The sequence below is a fragment of the Crinia signifera genome, chromosome 5 (genome assembly GCF_055691185.1).
Source record: "Crinia signifera chromosome 5, ASM5569118v1, whole genome shotgun sequence".
Lineage (NCBI taxonomy): Eukaryota > Metazoa > Chordata > Amphibia > Anura > Myobatrachidae > Crinia > Crinia signifera.
The window spans coordinates 153,602,352-153,627,139 of NC_139221.1; the positions used below are offsets into that span (position 1 = coordinate 153,602,352).

Here is a 24,788-nt window from a genome sequence, read left to right on the forward strand (position 1 = left end):
AATGTCGACCTAGACATTGTCGAACTAATGATCTGTCGACCTAGAGCCATGTCTGTTTCCAATGTCGACCTAGACCCATGTCGGCCTTTTCCCATTTCGACCTAATGGTGTCAACCTAATGACTGTCATGATGTAGACCAAATTATCCCAACCCGACCAGACTTATGCAACAGTATCACTAGACTGGACTTATGCAGCAGTACTACTGGACTTTATCGGCTGTCCTACTTACCACTTATTGGTACAACGGTAATTGGAAGACACCAGTATTGGTATGGAAGTAAAAGCTATCTATTTTTCTTTGCTTAGTTTGCACAAGTCTCTATCCTGTTGGTCAGCATCAGTCTCCATGCCGTGGCCGGGCAGGTGGAGTGAAGATAGCATCTGGCCACCCTTTTAATGGATCCGGATCTCATGAGATCCAACGGCGGGATCTCGCAAGGTCCTGATACCGGCACTCCAAGCCTGGGTGGGAAATCCTGAACAGGCTCGGAAAGCGGTTTGGATTGGGGGGTGTCCGGATTCCCCCAATCCGAACTCCCTCATCTCTAATTTCTACACACATGAGCTCGGTGTCCACCTCCCTCGGATGCCGGAAATAGCCCCGGGTTTCAGCTCTGGACGGATGGGTCCCCACTTCCCTAGGTACCCCAGTGTCATGTGACAGCCGGGGGACCTTGCGTAAAAAGTTTCCCCCGGCTGTGACACAACACTGCTGGCTGTTGGAGCCCGATGCTGGTTCCAAAATACAGGGAACCTCTACATTTTTGTCCCCTGTATTTTTGGAACCAGGACCGGTCCAAGAGTCTGGTGCAGGTTTCTTAAATACGGGGGATCCCCATTATTACATGTGCGAAACTTGCAAAGTAGCACGTCTAAAAATTGCACAGTGTTTAGTATAGTATTAGTATAGTATAGTATTTTGTAACCTTTTTTCTTTATTCAGAGGGCTCTGGAACACGTTCTACAACTCCGACAATTAAATTGTAAACAGATTATTCTAATGAAGCCCTAGTATATTTGTGAAATAGAAAAAGGTTGTCCAAATATTGCCTAAATAGATGGCTGGGCGCCCACTGGGCAGCATCATGATGCCATTGATAACACTGCTTACAACCAGCTATAGAGCTAGTGACCACTTACCCTCCTCCGGCTCACTTACAGTATCTCTGTGAGTCAGGGCTCTGACTTGCCAGCTCCCAAACCCTCTGCATCTTTAAACCATAAGTAAGATGATGCTTATTTTTCACTAATTGTGTATATACAGTAACACCTTTCGTTCTCATGGTTTATAAAACACTTTACCTTATTCAGACAGTGAGGCTTAATGGGTTGGGCAGAGTTTATGTTGTAAATAATCATGGGGCCAGATTCATAGTAGTACGATGGTAGGAGAATTACACAATACACATGTGCAGAACGAACCCTGCATCAGCTCACACAACGATCAGCAATTTGATGCCCTAGGCAAGATTTTGGTTGGTGCCCTTGAGCACCTGCGCTAGTTCTACTTCTACTATCACTACATTTCTGATCCCACTATACCAGGCATGTTGTGAAACTACACATCCCAGCATGCCTTGCCATAGTTTTAGCATTCCCTAATAGCAAAACTGTGGCATGGCATGATGGGACTTGTACAGATGGGTCAGGTCCCATCCTTGCTGGCGGGTCGCCAGAACGTCCGCGCTGGCGACCCGCCAGCAGCCACGCCAGCGAATACACTGAGACGCGCGTGCGTCTCACGCGCACGCGCGTCTCAGTCTCCGTCGCCAGCGTGACGGAAACCCTGTCCGTCTCCACCTCAGAGAGACGGACAGGGTTAGGGGGGGGGTGCGGGCAGGCGGCGGGGACCCCGGGTTACCGCCGGCAAGCCGGCGGGGACCCGGGGGAACGGATGGAAGCGCCGTCGGAAGGGGACGCGCGCGCCTCTCGTGCGCGCACGTCCCCTTCTCACCATCGCCATGGCGCTGGCGGGGATGGCGGCTGGCGACGCCAGCGCCATCCCCTGCCAAGATGGGACCTGCCCCATCTGTAGTTTCCCAACAGCTGGAGGGCCATAGTTTGGACATGCCTGCACTATACCCATACCTTCCAACATGACCTTCTTCTGGAGTTCCACTGGACTTTGATGGCAGTACCACTGGACTTTGACTGCAGTACCACTGGACTAGATTTATGCAGCAGTACCACTGGACTGGACTTATGAATCAGCACTATCACTGGACTGGACTATACAGCAGTATCACTGGACTGAACTATACAGCACTATTACTGGACTGGACTGCACAGCACTATCACTGGACTGGACTTTAAGCACCATCGCTGGACTGGACTTGTCATGGCCAGCAGGCAGGCGGGACAACAGGCAGTTGGATGGGCAGGCAGAGTGAAGATACAGTAGCGCCCAACCTTTTAATGGATCCTCTCTGTTTCTGCACTTTCCATTTAACGTATGATTGCCATTACCTGTTTAAAACAGGTTAATTGATAAGAAAAGTAATTCAACTGAGGTGATGGTAATCATAAATTAAGAGGGAAGTCCAAAAAAACCAGAGCATTATTTCTCTCCTAGAGAGGGTCATGTTGGGAGGTATGCTATACCCACCACTACACTACTGACCCCTACGTACCCGCCACTACACTACTGACCCGTCTATACCCACCACTACATTACTGACCTCTATATACCCACCACTACCCTACTGATCCTTACATACCCACCACTACACTACTGACCCCTACATACCCGCCACTACACTACTGACCAGTCTATACCCACCACTACATTACTGACCCCTATATACCCACCACTACACTACTACTGACCCTTACATACCCACCACTACACTACTGACCCTTACATACCCGCCACTACACTACTGACCCTTACATACTGCCACTAGAATACTGACCCCTAAATAACACTACACTGCTGACAGCTCTATACCCACCACTACACTACTTACCTGTCTATACCCTACACTAAGTCACTGCTGCAAGGCAGGGTTAAGGGGTGGGTTAGTGCACCTATGGAGCTCAAGATGGTAGTCTCCGTATTGGGATGCCAGGGGTCTTTTGACCATCAACACCCGGAAAGCTGTATGTATTCCCTATGGACACTGAAATCTCTCTCACACACAGCTAACAGAACACATACTGTATATGAAGACATCCTCCACTCCTCCCACATGACACTGAAAACCCCTTCTTACACACAGCAACCAAACCCAACCATGCCACCCCCCCCAAACACACACCTCCTTCTTACACACCTGTACCTCACACACAGTGACTAACAATACACACAACTGTCACAGACTCCATATACAGAGGGTCCCATGCAACTATGGCACAGTACACATCTCGTTCCCTCTCAGACAGGCTGCAGCGCACGACAGTGGAGGTGTATGCACACCACCAACCTCGGTCCTCTCCCTGACGGCTCTCAGTCTCACTGCAAGTGTATGCTACAACTCTCATCTAGCGGCACCAGGAAGTGCCCACTAGCTGTGGCAGTGGTGGCTGCTGGCAATCAGTGTGACGTACTAGAGATGCTAACCGAGGGGGCTGTGGGTTCATCCCTGTGGGCCAATCCGCCCCTGTGCAATGTTTCTTCCCATGGGAGGAGCTGCTGCTGCTGGGCATTCCTGGCAGCTCTCCTCTGGGAGTAGCAGCCATATTTGTTAGGAGCAGCCTTATTACCCCCACTCTGAGATACCCGTCACACTGCATGACCAGCAGTCTTGCACCAGTCTTAAAGCTTTCAGCAGCTGCACTTATGATCGGATGCCCAGGGTTAGCTTAGCCTGCCCCTATGCTTAGGCAAATGCCTAGTTTGCAAGGGCGTAACTACCAGAGGTGCAAAAAAAAATGTAACTGTTTTGTCTAGTTTTGTTAAAACTGTTACATTTAATGGTCTAGTTTTATTAAAATGTCACTTTCCAAAATATTCGAATAAAAGAAAAAAATAAAATAAATTAATAAATTTGACACTGTAATCAAACACGGGTCTCCAGCATGTAGAGCCGCGCAGCAATCCACTACACTACGCAACACGGTGATGCGTACTGTCTGTAAAGTGCTGGTATATATAATCAGTGGCATCCGTAGCCCTATTGGCGAAACCCGAGTCGCGGCAGCGTCTGAGACGTTCCCTTTGTGGATTAGCGCTGCTGGAGATACTGTAGAATAATGTACTGTATTCAGGTCAAGTTGTCCCCCCTCCTCCCCTGAGGGAGGGGAGGCGGCAGTTGACTTCAGCTGCATACACATTACTCCCTGGAAGAGACAGTAATGCAGTGGCAGTAACTACTAGAGCTACTGTACAGTACCAACAGTTCCAAATATTCAGCATCCGCTACATGAACGTGAAGGTAAATATTTTTATAGGCTCATTACACTACACAGCCCATTTGCTTGCAGCGATGTTCACGGACATCTCATTACGCATGAGCATCTCATTTTGCACGAGCGTCTCATACAGTAAGCGCGCTCCATAAGGCGAATGGCGGGGTTCCATTGACACATTACAGTGTATCACTCCGACTCTAGCTTGATTAGTGGTGGCGGTTTGTATTGCATGGCGTGCACCCACGCCCCTTGGTGGACGGGAGCCCACGAAGAAAATTGTAATGCCAGAACCTCCGCCATGCAGAGCTGGCGCCAATAATGAGAGGCGCTACATCTGTATGTACAAAAATGTCGTAAAATTAAAAACTGTCAGGAACAGTAAATCTCATACTGTATCTCTATTTAAAAAATATCTATTTGGTACAAACATATCAGTAGAATTATATATCATGTGTTTTTTAACGCATGTTAAACTGTTTATATATATATTAACCTAATCCTTTTTCAAACGTTTTCTTGAGAAAAAAAACATACAGTAGCTGTCAGCAGATGCCTACAATGATGTGCTTATGTGTACAAGATGTACACAATAAGATGACCTGATGACCATACAGTATTTGCTTTACTCGCTTTATTGTTTTGTCTAAAACCATCATCTTTATTATTATATAATGTGCTGACAAATCTGCAAAGCAATAGCTGGTAAAAAGTCCCTGTCCAGCTGAGCTTACAGTTTATTTAGAGGTCTTGCTTCATCATGCGTATCCTTTCTCAGCACTTATGCTGTATTCTGAAATATTGAAATATATGATTCCAATAATTAGCACTAATATATGGTCATTGTCATTGAATATTTCTGACGTTTGTTGTGGCTTATTATTATGGACTATTTGTAATTGCATTAAAGGACAGAAACCCAGTCTACTGTATAAGAAGTTCAGCTTCAATGGGCACTCACACATTACCACGGTCCTTCAGCTTTAGCATGGATATTTGTAAACCACGTATATTATACTACTGTATCATCTATATATTAAACCTTGAAAAGGTATAAAAGCGAGGGTGATAAACATCCAGCCAATCAGCTCCTATCTGTAACTTTTCAAATACAGCCTATAACATGACAGTTAGGGGCTAATTGGCTGAACATTTATCTCCCTTGTGTTTATCGCTTTTTAAGGCTTAATAGGGATAAACGTTCAGCCAATCAGCACCTAACTCAGGGTCATCGTAGTAATATTGTGGGCCCTAGGCAAGCAATGCAATGGGGCAAAGCTGGTGCAACCAATAGGCAGCTTTAAGGAAATTTTCTATGAGCACCGATCACTGGAGGGCGGCTCCACACACTGTCAATATTTTCAGTTCAGCTCTGTGGAAGAGGAGAAAAGCAGAGAAGAAACAGCCGCCCCATATGTAATTAGCCCAGCCTTAACACTAACATCATTTAAAAATATGTAACCACGCATGAGTACACCCTCAGCGCATACCCCCAGCGATTATTGATGCCTACATATTACTAGTACCCCCTACCCCATGATTACTGCTGCCTGCACATTAATGCCAGTAATGCCCCCCCTCCCCACCACGGCGCCGCTGCGTCCTATTCTCACCCATCATCTCCCGGGTAGCTGTGCCCATATATTACATGCTTTCCTGAGCAGCTGTGCTGCTGACATCCTATGGTCAAAATCAGCAGTGCTGCTGAAGTCCCAAGCTCTCTTGGCCAGTGGCACCACTGTGGTCCCATGTCACTCTCCCCTGCTGGTGCTTGCGAGTGGAAGACACTGCAGATTTGCGCTGAGACACACCGCCACTGATTCAGGCTGAGCTGCCTGCACTGTTGAGCGACCCTGCACTCAATCCTAAACTAAAGATCTGTCACTACAGGACAGGTAAGGTATGAGGTACACAGCACCAGCTATACAGAAATGGAAGGGGAGCACAAACAATGAAACCTGTACTGGGAGCGGGAAGGGATTTTTAGGAAATATAAAGTTTATTCACGTATTAAGCATTTTAAACCCCTGCTCTCCTTCCCCATCTCTCTATCTCCCCAGACCCTATTCTGTCACCTCTTTTCTCTCCCCACATCTCTACTTTCTTTTTAGCTCTCTACCCCTTACCCTCTCTCCTCTTTCTCTCTCTGGGTAGGATGTAGTAAACTAAAATTGCTGTAAAAACCCATTTGGGGGAATCCTCGCCGTCCTCTGACAGCAAGGATTCCCCTGGAACATAGAATCGGGTGAGTGGCCTGGAAGGAGGTTAGATGGCAAGGATGGCTTGTTTTCAGCGATCATCTCTGTCTCTCTTCCTGACACCCTCTCTCACCAGCTCTATTTTGCTCTATTCTTGACACCCTCTCTCTCTATCCCTGAGACTCTTGCTCTACCCCCCCCCCTCTCTCTCTCGCTCTCTCATTCCCTCACTTTCCCTGACATACTTTCTATCTTGCTTCTCTATCTTCCCTCTCTCGCTCATAGGGTGACCAACTCATCCCTTTAATCCGGGACACATATTAGTTACACAGGTTCTGTGGCTGGCTTTCACCTGGTTTTAAACTGCCACACCTCAAGACTCCATTTTACCTGGTTTTAAACTGCCACAGAACCTGTGTAATTAATATGTGTCCCGGATTAAAGGGATGAGTTGGTAACCCTACTTCACTCATCCCCCTCTACCTATGATACTCTTTTGCTCTCCCAGCTTTCTCTACCTTTCCCTGACACCCCTCTCTTGGTTTCAATTCCTGACACCCTTTTTCACATGCCCTTAGCCCTGAGACTTTATCCCCCTCTCTCATTCCCTCACAGTACCTGACACCCTTCCTCCCTCCCTCTCTGACACAGGGTGAGATTTACTAAGCCTTGAAAAGTGATAAAATGGAGAGTGATAAACCACCGACCAATCAGCTCCTTCATTTCAAACACAGCCTGTGACATGACAGGTAAGAGCTTATTGGTTGGTGGTTTATCATTTTACATGTTATCACTTTTCAAAGCTTAGTACATCTGGCCCACAGTCTTTCTTTTTTGCCTCTCTCTCAGTGGGGCAGATGTATGAACGGACGAAGGGGTATTAGCGCACGTTATGTGCACTGATACCGCTTCTCCCCCATGTATGACGGCGCCAGCGTGCGGTAATGGACAGGGGCGCTATGCTCCCCTGTCCATATCGGCGCTGCTATCAAAATGATAGCAGGCCGAATGTATGAACGGTCAGCATCGCTGACCGTTCCGCACGAAGCCGGCTTTGGCTTCGCCAGCATCAGGCTGGCGAAGCCCTATCTAAACAGCAGGGACAGCGCTGTCCCTGCTGTTAGGTCTGGGCTGCGCTGGGGATCTCGCGTGAACAGCGAGATCCCGCGCATGCCCAGTGCGGCCGGCCGGGGGACAGGAGAGAGCGCATCAGTATTAACTGATGTGCTATCTTCAGAAAGGGACATCGCCGAAGGGGGGAGTTAACGCTCCCCCGCTTCGGCAGACAAGATGTTAATACATCTTGTCGATGTCCCTTCCTGCTTCGCCTCGCTATTGAGGCGAAGCAGGAAGTATCATAGCGGCGCTTATCGCGCTGCTATGATACATCTGCCCCATTCTTCCCTTTCGCCTCCTCTTTCTCTCTCTGTCCGTCCTTCGCTTTCCCCTACACCTTTCTTTCTCTCAATCTTGCTTTTTATAGGAAAGACCAAAATTTCCTTGCCACTGGGTCAAACTTAAACCATTGTATGAGAGAGACTGCATGTATGTATGTATGTATGTATGTATGTACAGTATGTATAAAGGAGGCAGTGTATGTATGTATGTACATATATACATATGAGGGGGTTATGCAGAAATTTTGCATCGATAGGGTTGACAGTGTCATAGTATCCCATCTCAGAAAGGAATGTCGACAAGCATGGTTTAAATCATGTTTGCCTACCTGACCCTCTCCTTCAGGGAGAAAATGCTTTGTAAAAAGTAACAATAGTAATAATTTTTGCTTGTACCCATTGAGGGGCTGACCATCCCTCATCAAAGCAGCAGCTCTAAGAAAGCCACTCCTGAGAAAGCATTCCATATTATCCTCGGTTAATTTTTCTCCATTAAAAAATGCTCTGTTCCTGGATTTCCCTGGTAATGTATGATTGCCATGACCTGTGGGGAGCTAGGTAAAGGTGTTTCACCACAGGTGATGTCAATCATATATTACCAGGGAAGTCCAGGAATAGAGAATTTTCTCTCTGAAGGAGAGGGTTAGATAGGCAACCATGGTTTCAATATTATATACCCACTACACTGCTTTTGTTGCTTGGTTGTCTGTTGGATACTTTCTGCCTTGAGGTGGGGGGCAGATCGGCACTCGTCCTATCAAAGCAGCAATGCTCCGGTGGTAATAGCGGCACTCAGAGTCTATACAAAAGCAGTCAAAAATCCAGTTAATAAAAAAAAATGGTGCATGGTAAAATCCCAATGTTTCTGGCTGCTTAACCCCTTTGTCAAGGTGCAGTGCCTGATGCGTTTCAGGCCACACTCTATAGTTGGACATTGGATTCCTAACCGTTACCCCACTTGGACCAGCTCCCCCTCAACAAATCTCCATCTTGGATCCCCACCACTTGTTGTTCAACATTCTAACTGGACACTTCAATTTGGGACACCACCAGCTGCTTACTACTTGGAGTCTTTCCCGACTGTGAGTCAGGACCTTCTCTTCCGTACACCACCAGAAGCAAGGTACAAGGCATACAGTCAGGTATATGGACACCCACCATACCAGTTCACACATGTACTTTCAATTGGGAGATCACGCATAACCATTGGAGGGAGTATTAATAGGAAAAAGCGGGACTTATAATAAGTACAATTTCCACTGTCCTTCTAAAAGTATTTTTTAATTGAGTGCATTTTTATTCATATATTTCACTTTTTAAAAATTAAATCATGTTCTAAATGTTTGCAAAGTACGACAGTATATGCTTATTATATGTTAGATTTAAATAAATCATGTTTTATATATGATACCCAATTTATCAGATTTATTTTTCTACAATTGTAGTATATAAGCGCTCCACCACCATTTTTTACATTTCAAATTTCACCTGACCAGTCATCTTATAAGTCATGGAGATTCCCTGCCCATCTCACCCACGTCTCCACTTTTCGTAAACTCTTACTTGATTTTTGGAATGACTTCCACTCACACAACAAAAATCACTTAGCTACAAACCCCTCTCCATACTGGATGACTGCCAAATCTGTTTTACGAGGCATTATCATGACATGCTACTTTTTATTTCAAATCCCTCCTCCAATATCCCAGCAATAATGGACATTATCCACTCATTTGGCCATATCTCCAGCTACAAAATTAATATAAACAAATCTGAAATCCTCTCATTAACACCCATGTCACCAGATATAACCTCTCAACCTGTAAAGATCAAGTTTAAAAATCAACAAGCCCATATTAAATACCTAGGTATATACAGTACATTACCAGAGACCCTCACAAACTTTTTAAAACTAATTTTAACCCTTTGATCTCTAAAATCTCTTCCCAGCTAGATTGTTGGAATAAACTCCCTCTATCTCTCTTGGGTAGAACTTCAGTAGTTAAGAGTATTATTTTCCCAAAAATCTTTTTTATTCTTCAATCCATTTCATGCATTATTACTAATCCTCTAAACTGCTCGCTAAATAAGCTGATGTCTAAATTCCTTTGGTGTGGGAAGAAACCTAGGATGTCATTATCCAAGCTGATGCATCCAAAATAGAATGGAGGTCTCAAGTATCATAACTTCCAATGTATTCGTGGTCAGTCCACTACAAGACTATTTCACACTGTTTCCACGAAACATCTTGCTATACCGATGTGAATCTAGACAAAGTTATATTCTCCCCCATTCTCCCCTAGCGCACTACTTCACACCCCGATTCATCTCATCCCTAATCACATACTAAACCATATATTATTTAGAGGCACATATGATGCTTGGCTACAACTAAACAAGAGAATCCAGAGAAACCCTTCTCTTTCCTCTTACATACAAATTTGGGGAAACCCAAATTTCACTCCCTCTCTACATAACCCTGCCTTCTTGACTTAGAAGCGCAAAGGACTAAATTTAACATCCAAATTATTCGACCCAGGAGGACTAGTCTTTACTTTTGAGGTCCTTAAATCTAGATATGATTTACCAAATTCCCATAACTTTATGTACCTCCAAGCGAGACATTTTGTTACCCCACTGATCCCCCTCATTATATCTTCACTCTCATCTGACCCCCTCTCCCCTGTCTTTATGATCCCAGAGCCCAAAAATTTTTAAACTTCATACATAAATGATATCATACTCACACCAATAGACTCCTCGTCACAAACAAATTTATCTACTAAGTGGGCAGAGGATATACCGGGAATTACCTCCTCAACAATGATATTAGCTAATTATTCCTCGATTATGAAAATATTACATTCCACGTATCTTCAAGAGGTCCACTTTAAGACCATACACCGCCTTTACTATGCCCCTGCTTAAACCAAACACACGGTTCCAGAAGCCTCAGGGAAATGCTGAATAATTATTTAATTGTCTTTGGGCGTGCAACAAGATACTGAAATTCTGGTGCAAGGTTTTAAGTCTGGTAAACAATATGTTCTCCACAGATTTCTTACCTGACCCATTGGCTTGGCTTGACCCAAAACTGGAACATAAGCAACTGCCTTAAACATATTATACCTCTGCTTACCATCATATTGACCTTGGTGAAAAAAGTAATACTCATCCATTGGATTCTACCCTCGGCCCCTTCTATTTCTGAACTCAAGGTCTAATTGTCTCAGCTTATTCTATTTGATCTACGTACAGCGATATTAAACTCATCAAAGTCACCCCATAAAATACTTTAGAAATGGAACCTATATATAGATTCTCTTGATCCGGTTCTGAGGTCTCAAATTACCCTCCCTACCCCAATTGTCTAAGTTTGTTAGTCCACCTATACTCTACATATAGGATCAAATGCATTGGTTTCAGCTACTATTTCCTTCACTATATGTATACTGAGGGTCTAGTGCTCCGTCCAATGTTGATATTTCTCTTCTTTTACAACTAACAGCTTTGGATGCAAGATATTAGTCCAAAGGTTATGGTCAGTTATAGCCCACTATTTAAATATACACTTCCTGTCCCTCACCCCTTTTACTTTCATTTTTATAAATAGCTTATTCCTTGTATACCTTCTCCTACCCTCTCTGTCTTGTCTGGTGTTTTAATTGTATGAATATGGCATTTGCTAAGTTTATTTGAAACCTATAACTTTGTTGTTTCTCTCTTGCCTTATACTATGATTATATGTTCACAGACAATTGAAGGTACTAGAATTGTTGCAAATGTCTACCTTCTGATGGCTACAATTTATAATCTGGAAATGTACAAAAGACATGGATCACATGTTTGCATCTTATATGTAACCAGTGTTGGCTCCTACTGAGGGGCTGCTGCAATGCCAGTCCCCCCTCCCCTCCCTCCGGTGCTGCCGGTCCCTGCAGGTTGTCATCGCAGCCGCCACCTGCTTGTGCTGAGTCCCGAGCAGTAGACTCTACGGAACTGTGCATGAGCTGGCCCCAGCCTTTATGGGGATGCTTTGGGTGCAGACCCGTAGACTGATATATGGTTTGGGTCCGGCGCATGTGCAGTATGATCAGCGGTACTGCGCATGTGCAGAACACCCATTCTTTAGGGGCTCCACCACAGTTGCGCATAGAGAGGCATCCCGGAGGGAGAGAACACCTCTCAATGGGACTGCCTTGGTGACTGGCAGGTCGGAATTCCAATAGGAAGTAACTGCCAGTCACAGTGAAGCCAGTGCAGTCTCACAGAATGTGGCAGATTCTAACTGGGGGGGGGGGGGGGGGCTGCAGCCCTGCAACCCATAGGTAAAAACCGCCACTGTATGAAACGTCCATATGTTATTATTTCTTGGGTATTCTATACCTGCTTTGTATCTGTAAAAAAACAACAAAACTTCTTGAATCAAAAAGAGTTACAATTGTAATTGCCATTCCATGTTTTATATTAAATACCAATTTTACTGTATATCATGTTCTGCATGTATTGTTATAGAACATCTGTGTTTGCACCATGCTATAATCACAGCCATGTAGCACCTTTCTATACATTACATGAAATTATATTGTGTGGCCCAAACTCTTTGGTTCTATTATTCTTGGTGCCAGGCTTATATAGGATCAGAACCCCTGGTGTATTAGTAAGAGCATGCCATAAACATTACCTCCTCAATTTCAAATGATTCTGGAGTCTGGAGTCTGTGCCGACCAGTTTTTCTCTTCAATGCTTTAGCGAGAACTTTGGAAACCTTGAGTGGTCGGACTTTGGCTGGCATGTCAGGAAGACTGTATTGTTTCACAGGCGTAGAAAGTGAAGTTAGCTGGGTTTCTGGCCTTTGGGGAAGTTCATCTCCATTATGTCCATCTGGAAATTTGTCCTTTGACAAAGCTGCCAAGGAAGTTTCATCCGTACTATGCAATCTGTTTAGGAAAACCAAGTTGCTTGAGTCTTTTAAAGGCTCTTGGTTTTCATTCGGTTGTGCTTTAATTATACATGGACTTGGGTTTGCATCAACTACTTTCACCTGTTTGGAAAATTTCCAGAGAAGCTGTCTTATTCTTTTTCGTTTTTCTTGTGTCAATGTAGATGTTGTCACTGACTTTTCCTTCTGATCTTCACCATTTTTAATGATGTGAACGTCTCTTAGTAAAGAGGAGAAGGCACTTGTCACTTGCTCTAGGACCTCCAGCTGACGGAAACGACCTAAAGAATAATAATAAAAAAATATATATATTTACAAATAGATATTTTTCAGTTCGGGAAACTGGCGAGCAACTGCTTTCCATAACTGCTTTAATATGCTTTCTTGATGATCAGTCTTAAGCCCCATACACACGGGGTGATTTCAACCATGATCGCTGGGGATATGGTCGCTGAGTGACCATATCCCTGTGTGTATAGAGTGACTGTTGCTGGGAGTGCACTCCCGCGACCATCCCTGAGGTGCTTATCAGGGACCATTTCTGGTCACTCATGAAAATGGAACACGGAGCAATATACTGCTCAGTGATCATATTGCTCCGTGTGTACGGAGCTTTAGATAAAAAGCAGTTGCCATGCTAACAAAAAGTCACGGCACAGAAAGAAAGAAAGCCCATTGCAAAATTGCGCAAAATGGAAGATGAGAATTCTCAAAGTAGCATCCCTGATGAATTAGGCCCTGCAGTATGTCAGGCTTGGTAAGGCAGTATACTGTATTAACCCAGATATGTCTTTGATCTCAATTAATGACTTTACAGCCACAGATTAACCTACTGCTGACCTATAAAGGTCACGTTATGCTTGATGCTCTGTTCTCAATGATTTTTTTCTGAATGCAAAATAACATTTATTCAGAGTCAGATGGAAACTTGAATTGCATTTTTTTTTTTTGCACAGTGGACATGCAATCACAGCCAAAATACAGTTAGAGCGTGGTTTGGGTGTGTATTCACAGAGTGGGACTGAAATGGGTGCTGAATATACTCAAAGGGGACTTCTATATCACATTTGATGTTGCTATGGGCAACCAATCAGAATCTACTTCTTATTTATTTAGAACTATATTTAGATGCACTCAAGTGAAGACTGTATAGGTAAAATGTACATAATATTTTAGAACTATATATAGTCACAACTTGCCTACTTATTAAGTCTCCTATCTGGGAGAAGCCTGCTTGCCACTTTGGGTGGCACTTTGGATTGAAATGGGCATACATCACTCACTGTGTGTATGGAGGATTGTGTGTGGAGGTACACACAGTGGGCCTTATTCTGGTTCATTCTCAGAGGCAAATTCCTTCTCAAATGGACAAAACCATGTGCACTGCATGGGGGCAGATGTAACATGTGCAGAGAGAATTAGATTTGGGTGAGTTATTTTGTTTCTGTGCAGGGAAAATGCTGATTGCTTTATTTTTACACTGCAATATAGATCTCTCTTTGAAGGAAAACCCCACCCAAATCTGCCCCCCATGCAGTGCACATGGTTTTGTCCATTTGAGAAGGAATTTGCCTCTAAGATTGAACCAGAATAAAGCCCAGTGAGTAGTGTGTCCCCATTTCAATCCAACACTTTCAGAAATAGTATAAATCCACATCATCGCCCAGTGTTATTTAACCTGTTAAGACTTGAAAAAAATCACACAGTTTTGTATTTATTTTATTCCTTGCATTGCCTATATAATACGTATTTTTGGGAGTGAAAGAAAAAGTTCCAATTCATTTTTTTATTGTTCCCTTCAATGTGGTGACATTTCAGGAGAATTTCCATCTCGGCAGCTTTTTGATTCCGCTTTGTGACGCAATGGTGTAGCAGGAATTCTCAAATCACAATACTTCTGTACCCAACATAAGCTGCAGTTTTAAATTCTTCAAGCTAAAACAGTTTATGATACTGCAACAAATCCAATATAGACATGCAAAGATGCCGTCTCTGTTTATCAGGAATGCAAATCCAGTCAAACATCCGTTTTACATTTTTTAAGCAACTAGGAAAAGATGTTGCGACGGAAATGCACACAAGTCTAATAAAGCTCAAAGTAAATAAAAAAGGGGATAGCAATGCACAAAGTATATTTCATTTGACCATATGACTGTCCGTTTATGCAAATGCCACTATAAAGCTTTTCCCTGGTGTACATATGTGTGAACTGAGGGCCTGATTCAGGGATGTCGGAACAGCTGCGATGTACTGTAGTACACAGTAACTGTGTATGGAAGAATTTGGCATTCTCTGCTTGTGCACAGATGGTCCCTGACTTCCAATCACTTTGAATATAAAATCGTCTCTGCAACCGCAATCATAGCAGTGCAAGTCCAACACTTACTGTTACAAGCTGCAGCCACAGCTTCTTTCTATTTGTCTCGTCTTTGTTGTTTGTACTACATGCCAGGTTTTCTGTTGTATCCCTTGTTGAGGAAAACCTGGATTTTGGAGTCCCTTGACCCCTCATCAAGAGCGGGGTACTGTTACGAGCCTCCTCTGGCGAATCTGTGTAAATGCAGCCTGACACATGTATTTGTTCTGTGTTCAGTTCATCTGTCACAAAATTAGGCAATTAGCACTCTGCCTTGTGTGTCAGGCTGCTCACCTGCAGGGACTTTCCTCATTTAGGGGGCTTGTCTATTCCAGCTGTTCTGATTGGATATTGTTCCATATATTACACAGTCTACCCTAAACTCTGTGCTGGTTATACTGATAATCCTGTACTATCTTGACTAGCCTTTGATTCTCTAAGCTTGATATTTCCCTGCAAGTGCCTGGTTCTGGGTTTTCCAGCCTATACTGGCTCTATTAAGAGCTTCTGTTTATGTACCTGTGTTTTCACCCCTTTGTCTGTCTGTAACCAGAACTTCCCCACAGTCTGGTCCTGCTGAATGTCTGTCTGTGTTGCTCTATTGGAGCCTGTCTGTCTGATTGTTTGTTTACCATTGCTGTGTCACTATTAGCGATTACGCCGCCTACCAGCCTGCTTGTCTATGTGCTTGTAGCCGGTATTGATTGCATTCTGTATCTGTACATTTGTCTGCTCATATTGTACTCAGGTGCTACAGTGTTTGCATCGATAAACAACTTGCCATTGCAGTTCACTGCCCTGTACTTATAACATCTATGGTACAGTGACTCTAGTGTGCACCATCCACTACGGTGGTCCAGTGCTGGTCATACACAGCAGTTTGCTAAGTGTCTATTGTTTGTCTTGTGCGTCTGGTCCTTCCTTTTCTGTCCCAGTCTGACTCCAGTCCTGGGTTTTCCTTGCCCACCTTAAGACCTGCCGGCACCCCAGTACCTGGTGGACCTAATCCTCTGCGTACATCAACATAGCATTAATCTCTGAATCAGGCCATGTGACACCCAAACTCATTTGTGGATACTGAAAAAACAATTGAAGTTGTTGTTAGACATGCAGTTTGTGGACCCATCTGAAGTGTGTAGTGGTTGAGTGTCTCTTTACGCAGATGTTGTCAGTGATTTGCCCGCACCACTCTTATAACCAATCCATAAGACTGACCACCCCTGCATCACGATCCAGAAATTAAGAGGTGCAAGATGAAATTGTCCTACATTGCAGATTTGAGAAATTCTGGTATTTGCATCAACTTGTGATTGAAAGTAGGTACAGGGGAGTAAAGAGGCATTCTAATGTATGCAGATAGATTTAGAGTAGCATACAGTACTGTACAGTACAGTACTGTATGATGAAAATGAGGAACAATAATTACCAATTCTAGAGCAACGCTTGGCTGATTACAAATGATGTTCCACTTTCATTTATCTGTGCTCTTTATATTGCTACTGCATACACAGATATTACAGTATGTTTCTATATTATTATTATTATTACTATTATTATTATTATTTTGTGTGAAAAGTTTACTTTTAAGATTGATATGGGCATTTCAATTTTGGAGGGCTTTTCAACATACAGTAATTAGATTGAACAATAAAAATCAGAACACAATTATGTGGAACCATCCCCCAAACATTAAAAAAACAGACAATTACATTAGATTGAACGTTAAAAATCAAAACACAATGTAATTGTCAGTTTTTTTTTTATGTTTAGGGGATGGTTCCACATAATTGTGTTCTGATTTTTATTGTTTGCGGGGTGGTTCAACATCACATTAGTGTAAATGATTTATTGGGCATTTTGTGCCAATTATTTTATTCTTGTAAGGATGTGGTATGTTCATGTAGACTTGGTGAAGAATTTTGCTATGTGTAAATACAAATTAAACAATGAACTTAAATTAATTCAGGTCCATTTAAATCAGTGAAGGAGCAGTTTCCTTTAAATGAGGATTGGTGATGACAGTGACTGACAATCTTATTTGATTGGCTCAGGAGCAAGCATGCATTGATTTCCATGCAGTCAAGAATTTAACTATTGGCCTAATTCAGGTTTGGTTGGCATAGCTGTCACTGCTGCTTACAGCAAATCAGCAGCTGTAACTCTAATATGGTAATGCAGCAGGAAGCGTCATACCTCCTGCATTCATTACTGATCAGAGCTGCTTCCAAGGACACCATATCTGATCATTAATGACACTATCAGCAAGCTGTGTGGTCAGGAAATCTCCATCCTCTGACTGAGATCCTGGACTTTTCCCATCGTCCAGTTGTCCTGTAGGCAAGATAAATATTGGTGCCCCCCCACACACACATACACACACACACACACACACACACACACACACCACCTTCAATAAATATATTATGCATGTATGTATGCATGTATGTTATGTTTATTATGTTTAAAATAAAGAGAGTCCTGCTAGGAAGGGGAGACAGCTACAGAAGCGATATTGACGGCTTTCAATTAACTTCATACTTGCAGGGGAGGAGAGGTGCCCCCTTGGGAGCAGGAGACCGGCGGGAGATGACTCCATTGCCTCCCAGATATCCACCTCTGCCATGATCAGCCCTTTAATGTAATTATACATTACTGTGTGAAAGAACTCACCACACAAATTAGGATTCTCAATTTCCATACGCTTCTTCTGGGTCTCCAAGAAGACTCGCATGTTGATTCCTCTTGCTTCAGAAGGTGTCATGATGAAACGTAATGGGATTTTGGTACATAGATCAGGTTCATCAATGCCAAATCCTAGATCAATAAGGAGATCAACTGGGTCGGCTTCACATAATTTGAGCATTTCCGAGATGCTTTAAGAAAAAACATACTATAATTAAAATCAGTGTAATTCCTTAAAGGAATAGGTAGTTCTACCAAAATACAACTTTTCCTTTGTCTCCAGAGTCCGCACTGTAGAACTGTACTGTAATAATAAGGCTGTACGTTTAAAATGAAATAATACAAGTGAAATACAGTCTTTCTTTAGGTAAATTAGACATAAATAAAGACATCAAGGATTAATTATTATTATTACTATTATTATTACTATATTCTATGTATAAGGTGTCACAAGTGGTCTGCAGCACCGTACGTACGGCATACAGAACAATACAGGGTACACAGAACCTGACATTGCAGTAACAGAAAAATTAAACAGAGCACAGATAATAATTAGCAGCACAACTCTCAGTATGCAATAAAGCTGGGATGTAGGGAAGCAAAGGAGTTGTCTGTGTACTACCAGGGGCTGATTATGAGTGAGAAGATATGCAGGCAAAGTCAAGCATTGTGTAGGAGAGAGCTGTAATTGCAGTGTGAGAGAAGAAGACAGCAAGAACAGGAGAGAAGAGAACCCTGCTCAAAGGACCTTACTATCTAGAGGGAAGGGGATACAGACATGTGACATGAGGTGCAGGCAAGGAGGCCTGAGGGAAGGAAGTGAGCATGGCAGGGATGGCCAAAAAATTAGGTGGCAGGTAAGGAGAGCAGCCTTGGTACTAGGTTAGGCAGAAGTATATACTTGATGAATGGATGGGTTTTCGGTGCCAATTTGAAGCTTTTGCAAGGTCGGGGAGAGTCTAATAAAGCAAGACAGCTCAATGCAGGGAATCTGGGCAGCACTGGCAACATTTGGCACTCATGGGATGCAGTGACTAGGGTAGAGGAGAGTCTTTGGTCATTGGCTGACCAAAGAAATGTGTCCATATACATCTTGGTTTTACTGCGCCATGTATGGCACAATTTGGCACACCTTGGACTCTGCAAAAGTCACACTGTGATTTTTCAAAGAATTTCCACCTGTAATCTATTTCTTTATACAAATACTACTGCTGTAAACAACTTTCAGAATCCATCCACTTGCTACATTTGGAAAAACAGCTAAGCCGTGTTTTACATGTTGTGACCAATTGAGAAAAAAAGGCAAGATGTATGTGGACACATCTGTATGTAGGGAAATGAGGTTGAAGATGTAAGGAGCACTGAAGTTAGAGAAGGGCTTGTATGTAAGTGTGAGGATCTTAAAGAGGATTCTGTAGTGGGATTAGAACCAGTGCAAATTTTCTTGAAGGGTCTTGGCAAAAGTGTAGCGATCTGAGAGGAAGATAGATCTAGCTGCAGAGTTACGGGCTGGAGGGGAGCGAGCTGGGAGCATGGGAGGGCAGTGATGAGAATGTTGCAGCATTTGAGACATGATAATCAGTGGCAGATTTACTGCTAGGCAACAATGGCAGCTATGCCCTCCCTCCCCTGTGACTCACTATCCCATCATACCACCCTGCATCTCACTATACTGTCCCTACTTCACTGCATCTCACTATGCCCTCCTACTGCTTTGCATCTCACTATGCCCTCCGTCCCACTATGCCCTCGCTACATCAACATTTATGGTTTAAGTGCATCAAACAGCAGTAGCAGTAGGTATAGAGGCATAGATCAATTTCCAAAAAGAACAGTAGGTATTTGTGAGCAATAATTTTTTTTTTTTTTTAAATTACGTTTTTATTTAATTTTCAATATAAAACAATACAAAACACACAGTTACATTTAGTACCAACGTAGTACTCACTTTACACAATTCATTACTTAAAAAACAGTACCTCATGTAACATAACACAAAATACACATAGACACGTTCACAGCAGAACTCCCCAAAAAAAAAAGAAAAAAAAACCATAAAAAGATATTTCCCACCCTAAGGACCACTCAGCTTTATCTATAACAATGTCCCCTGGCCCATTGCACACAGCCCCCTTGCCATCCCCCCGTCCATTCTCCTCTCCAAAAAGCCCAACCCAGGCCCCCACGGCCTATTTATTAAGCCTCTCCACTTGTTCATAGACCGTACTCCACCATTGACAGTAAAAAAAAAAAAAAAAAAAAACCTACTAGCTATAGTCCCGGCCCTATCCCTTGGGTAGTATACCGTATTAAACCCAAAGAGTCACTCAATCCAGAGAGTATATATCCTAAATATCGAATTATATATATCCACACAAAATCAGCCAAAAAAGAGGAAAATGAAAAAAAAAGGAAGAAAAAGGAAAAAAAAAAAAAAAAAAAAAAAAGAAATAAGAAATAAAACACCCATTTTGCTGAGCTATCAATTAAATTGTACTCCAAAATTACTAAATGTATCTTAGAGTGTCAAAGACATCTCCGTGTATATATACTATCTACATCAATTTTCACTAGAGTCACCTCTAGCGCTTAAATGTGGACCTATTTCAAATCACGTGCCTACTGTAGAAATATCTTGTGAAATAACAGTGAAAACAAGTAAATTCCTTCCCTTTATCTCTCCTTTTTCTTCCCTACCCCGCTCGCCCCCACCTTCCCCCCACCCCTCTACCCTCCCCTTCTATTCTTTCCCCTATTACTAGTGAGTTTATTATACCTTATTCTGTGTAAGAGAGGAAATCTCCTCATATGTACATCTGCAACTATAATATTACATTATTTAAATTTGATCCCTAAACCAGTGCTTATACAATCTCCCTCTCTCTGATATTGACCCTATAGTCTACTGACCGGTTCCAATATCCCCATATACCCAGATATTTAGTACTCGAACCCCGGGATGCATACACGTACTTTTCATGTTCACTAGTCTGGTTAACTAAATTAACCCATTCCCCATGGAGGGGTCCCAAAGGGGACATCCACCTACGTGCGATAATTACCTTCGCTAGAGCCGCTAGGTTTTTTGCCATCTGTTTCATTTCCCGGGGGACTGTCCCTTCTGCCCATATCCCAAGGACCAAATTCAGTTTATTTAGGGCATTTCGAGGGACACCAATCAAGACCAAAGTTTCAATTATATCATCCCAAAACCTGCTAACCATCTTACAACTCCACAGCAAATGGTCGAGAGTGGCATCCCCTTCTCCACATTTCGGGCATCTATCAGACCCACCCCCAGCAAATTTTTTAAGTCTGACAGGTGTTACATAGGTCCTATGCAGAATATTGAATTGGACCTGTTGAGTCCGCATTAAGTTTGTTGCCTGACGTGGGCCATCCAAGGCGACCCTCCAGCCTGTTTCATCTAGCTGGGGGATGTCCTTGGTCCATTTTTCCCGTAGAACCCTTAAATCCTCAGCCTGAACAAATGAATGTAGATAGTGATACATTTTAGACAAGCGCTTGCCCTTCGCTAGTTGTTTAATGAAGGATTTGCACGGAGCCTCCACCACCTCCCACCTGGTGGATTTGCCCCCTACATTCATAGCACTCCTTACTTGAAGATATCTGAAAAAGACTGCCTTGGGAATACTAAATTCTGCCTGCAACTGGGAAAATGATTTCAGCTCCCCTCCCTGACACCAATGGCCCAAAGTATTGGCCCCGTAGGTGTTCCACACTAACCCTCCTTGTTGTTCCTTGAGGTCCCCCATACCTGTTAGCGAAAGAATTGGAGTGTCCGGATCGAGACCAACTGCTTTTGTTAGTTTACAAGACCATCTCCAGATTTTAACCGCTTGGCTGATTATAGGAGGGAGATCCCTCCGGAGCCCCCTCACAAACAATCTCTGAAGAGGTGTATAGTCAGGATCCACACACTCCACAAGGCTTCGCAACTCGGCTGAGTCTTCTCCAGACCTTACCCAGGCACATATTTGAACCATCTGAGCGGCCATATAATATATTTTGAAATCCGGAAGGGCCATACCCCCTTTATCTCTATCCCGACTCATAACATCCATTTTTACTCTAGGGATTTTATCCCGCCAGATAAATGAGGATACTATGCTCTTGATCTTCCTAAAGTGCTCATCCCCAATAAAAACTGGAGAATGTTGTACTATATACAAAAATTTAGGCAATAATGCCATTTTGACCAAATTAACCCGTCCTATTTGAGATATCTGAAGTCTGGACCAACTACGGCATTTGGATTTTAATAAACTAATATATGGAATTATATTTTGGGAGATAAAGTCTCCTGAGTTTCTGGTAAATAAGATACCCAAGTATCTGAATTTTTCCACCCTCTTTAACTGTCCTACAGGCACTAGGCTCATTGCACCCTCAATTCCCAGCTGGATATAGTTGGATTTATCCCAGTTCATTGAGAGGCCGGAATATCCCCCAAACTCTTGTATGAGTTGCATTACCACCGATAAGTCCCCAGGCATTGATAGACCCACCAGCAGATCATCTGCATATAACGAAACTAGGTTCCTGCTAGGTCCCCCTCCCCCATTCTCGCCCCCCAGGGCTGATCTCAGTGCACACGCCAGGGGCTCTACCACGACTGCAAACAGCAGAGGGGATAGAGGGCAACCCTGGCGGGTCCCTCTGGAGAGAGAGAAAGAGGGGGATGTGAACCCATTGATGGTCACTCGAGCCCTTGGGTTTTGATACAACAGTGAGATCCGTTTTATAAACTTTTCCCCAAACCCCAAGGCCTGCAGAGTTTTCCACAGGAAAGGCCATTCGACTGAGTCGAATGCCTTGTTCGCGTCAAATGACGCGAGCACTGCATCCGACCCCCTCAGCTCCTCGGTCTGGAGATAAGTATATGCTCTACGGAGATTAATCATGGTCGACTTCCCTTCCATGAAGCCCGTTTGGTCGGGATGGACCACCTGATCTACTACTCTCTGAAGCCTAGTTGCCAATATCTTAGCATATATCTTTGCATCTGATGTTATCAAAGATATAGGCCTGTACGAGTCAACTCGTGTCAGATCTTTGCCACTTTTGGGGATCATAATAATTGCAGCCTCTGTCAAAGACTGCGGTATACACTCCTCTTTTTCCATACATTGAAAAACCCTCAGCAACTGAGGACCCAGCTTCCCAATGTATTTCTGGTACACCTCCCCAGGGAGGCCATCAAGGCCAGGGGCTTTACCCCCTGGAAGGGAGTTAATCGCCGCGATTACTTCCTCCACTGTCAGGGGGGCCTCCAATATATCTCTTGAGGAGGAGAGCAGATTTGGGAGTTCCAAGCCTGCCAGATATTGACAAATTTCTTCATTACTGCGACTTAGTTTAGACCTATATACCTCTTCAAAGTGTGTAGAAAAAAGTTCTGATATTTTAGGGGTATTGGTGACCTCTTGGCCCGTTTCTAGCCTGATCAGGGGAATAATATTAGAGGGGCTCTCTTGTTTCATAATGTGTGCCAGGAATTTCCCAGTCCGATCCGATTCAGCGTACCACCTGTTTGACCCTGAGGTAAGCCGTCGGCAAGTTACCTCTTGGAGAAACTCCACCCACTCTTTTTGGGCAGCCAGCCACAGCAACCTTGCTGAATCTGTCTTATTAGACAGGAAGGTGTTTTCAAGACTAATCATTTTCTCTTCCAGTTCGCCTGCCCTCTTTCTACTAGACAACTTCAGGAAGGCTATCTTTTTGATAAACACCCCCCTTAAATATGCCTTAAAGGCGTCCCACACAACAAGATTTGTAGAGGACCCATCATTTCCTACAAAAAATTCAACTATCATTTTCTCCATCTCCCCCTGTTCCCCCATTTGTTGTAGCCAATATGCCTGCAGTTTCCAATATCTGAACCCTGTCTGGATCTCTAGATCAATCTCCATAATAACCGGGGAATGATCTGAGATCCCCCGAGCCCTATAGTCTACATGCCTAATTTTGGTAAGGGCATTCTCAGAGACCAGAATCAAATCGATCCTTGAGAACACTCTATGGGAAGAAGAGTAACAGGAAAACTGCTGACAATCTGGGTTCCTGATTCTCCAGGGATCCTTCCACCCTATCTCCTCTATGAACTCAGAAAATTTATTGCTTTCCCTAGGACTTACTTTATCAGGCCTATACCATCTGTCCAGGTGAGGCTGAGGTACCTTATTAAAATCCCCCAAGCAAATCACTATATTGTCCGGAAAAGATGCTGCAAATTCCACCGCCATTCTCACCACATCGTATGAGAACGGGGGTGGGATATATACTGTGAGGATACAGAATCGCACATGGTCAATTGCACACTCCAAAAAGATATATCTTCCCCCGGGATCGATCTTCACTGAGCCTTTATCAAAAACCACTGATTTCTTAACTAACAAGGCAACCCCCCGAGAAGAAGAAGAGAAGGGGGCATGGAAACTATGCCCTATCCAGGGACGTTTTAAAGAACCCAATCGCTCTTTAGGCAGGTGGGTCTCCTGCAAGCAAATAATATCAGAGTCCAAACTCCTGCACTGTTTCAAGACCAAAGCCCTTTTTACCCTACAGTTCAGACCTCTGACATTCCAGGTCAAGAATTTAACCATTTAATCTGCACAAGGGATCCACCTAACACCCATATTTCCTGAAAAAAACAATAGTTTGACCAATAGGGCCGCGGACCAGATTTTACCGATGGGCCATTTTCTTTGATGTATAAGCAGTGGACCAGCATTGGGTTCATATTTCATAGGCTGCCGGCATGTTAGCCAATTTTCTAGGCCCTTGAGGTGCCAATATATGGAACGAGTTCTGCTGAATTTTGCTGTGAACGGACATACACA

General features: G+C 43.5%; 1 protein-coding gene across 4 annotated transcripts in view; it reads right to left on the bottom strand.

The window, feature by feature from the left end:
- ITPRID1 (ITPR interacting domain containing 1) overlaps positions 1-24,788 on the bottom strand; it is a 204,643-nt gene that overhangs the window by 106,749 nt on the left and 73,106 nt on the right. For 3 of the 4 annotated variants that reach the window (XM_083188123.1, XM_083188121.1, XM_083188122.1), the window contains 2 exons: positions 17,914-18,116; positions 12,630-13,168 (listed from right to left, as the gene is read on the bottom strand). In XM_083188123.1, the coding sequence (XP_083044249.1) occupies positions 12,630-13,168; positions 17,914-18,116 (742 nt within the window). The remainder of the gene's footprint in view (positions 1-12,629; positions 13,169-17,913; positions 18,117-24,788) is intronic. The other variant, XM_083188124.1, reaches the window with a different exon arrangement.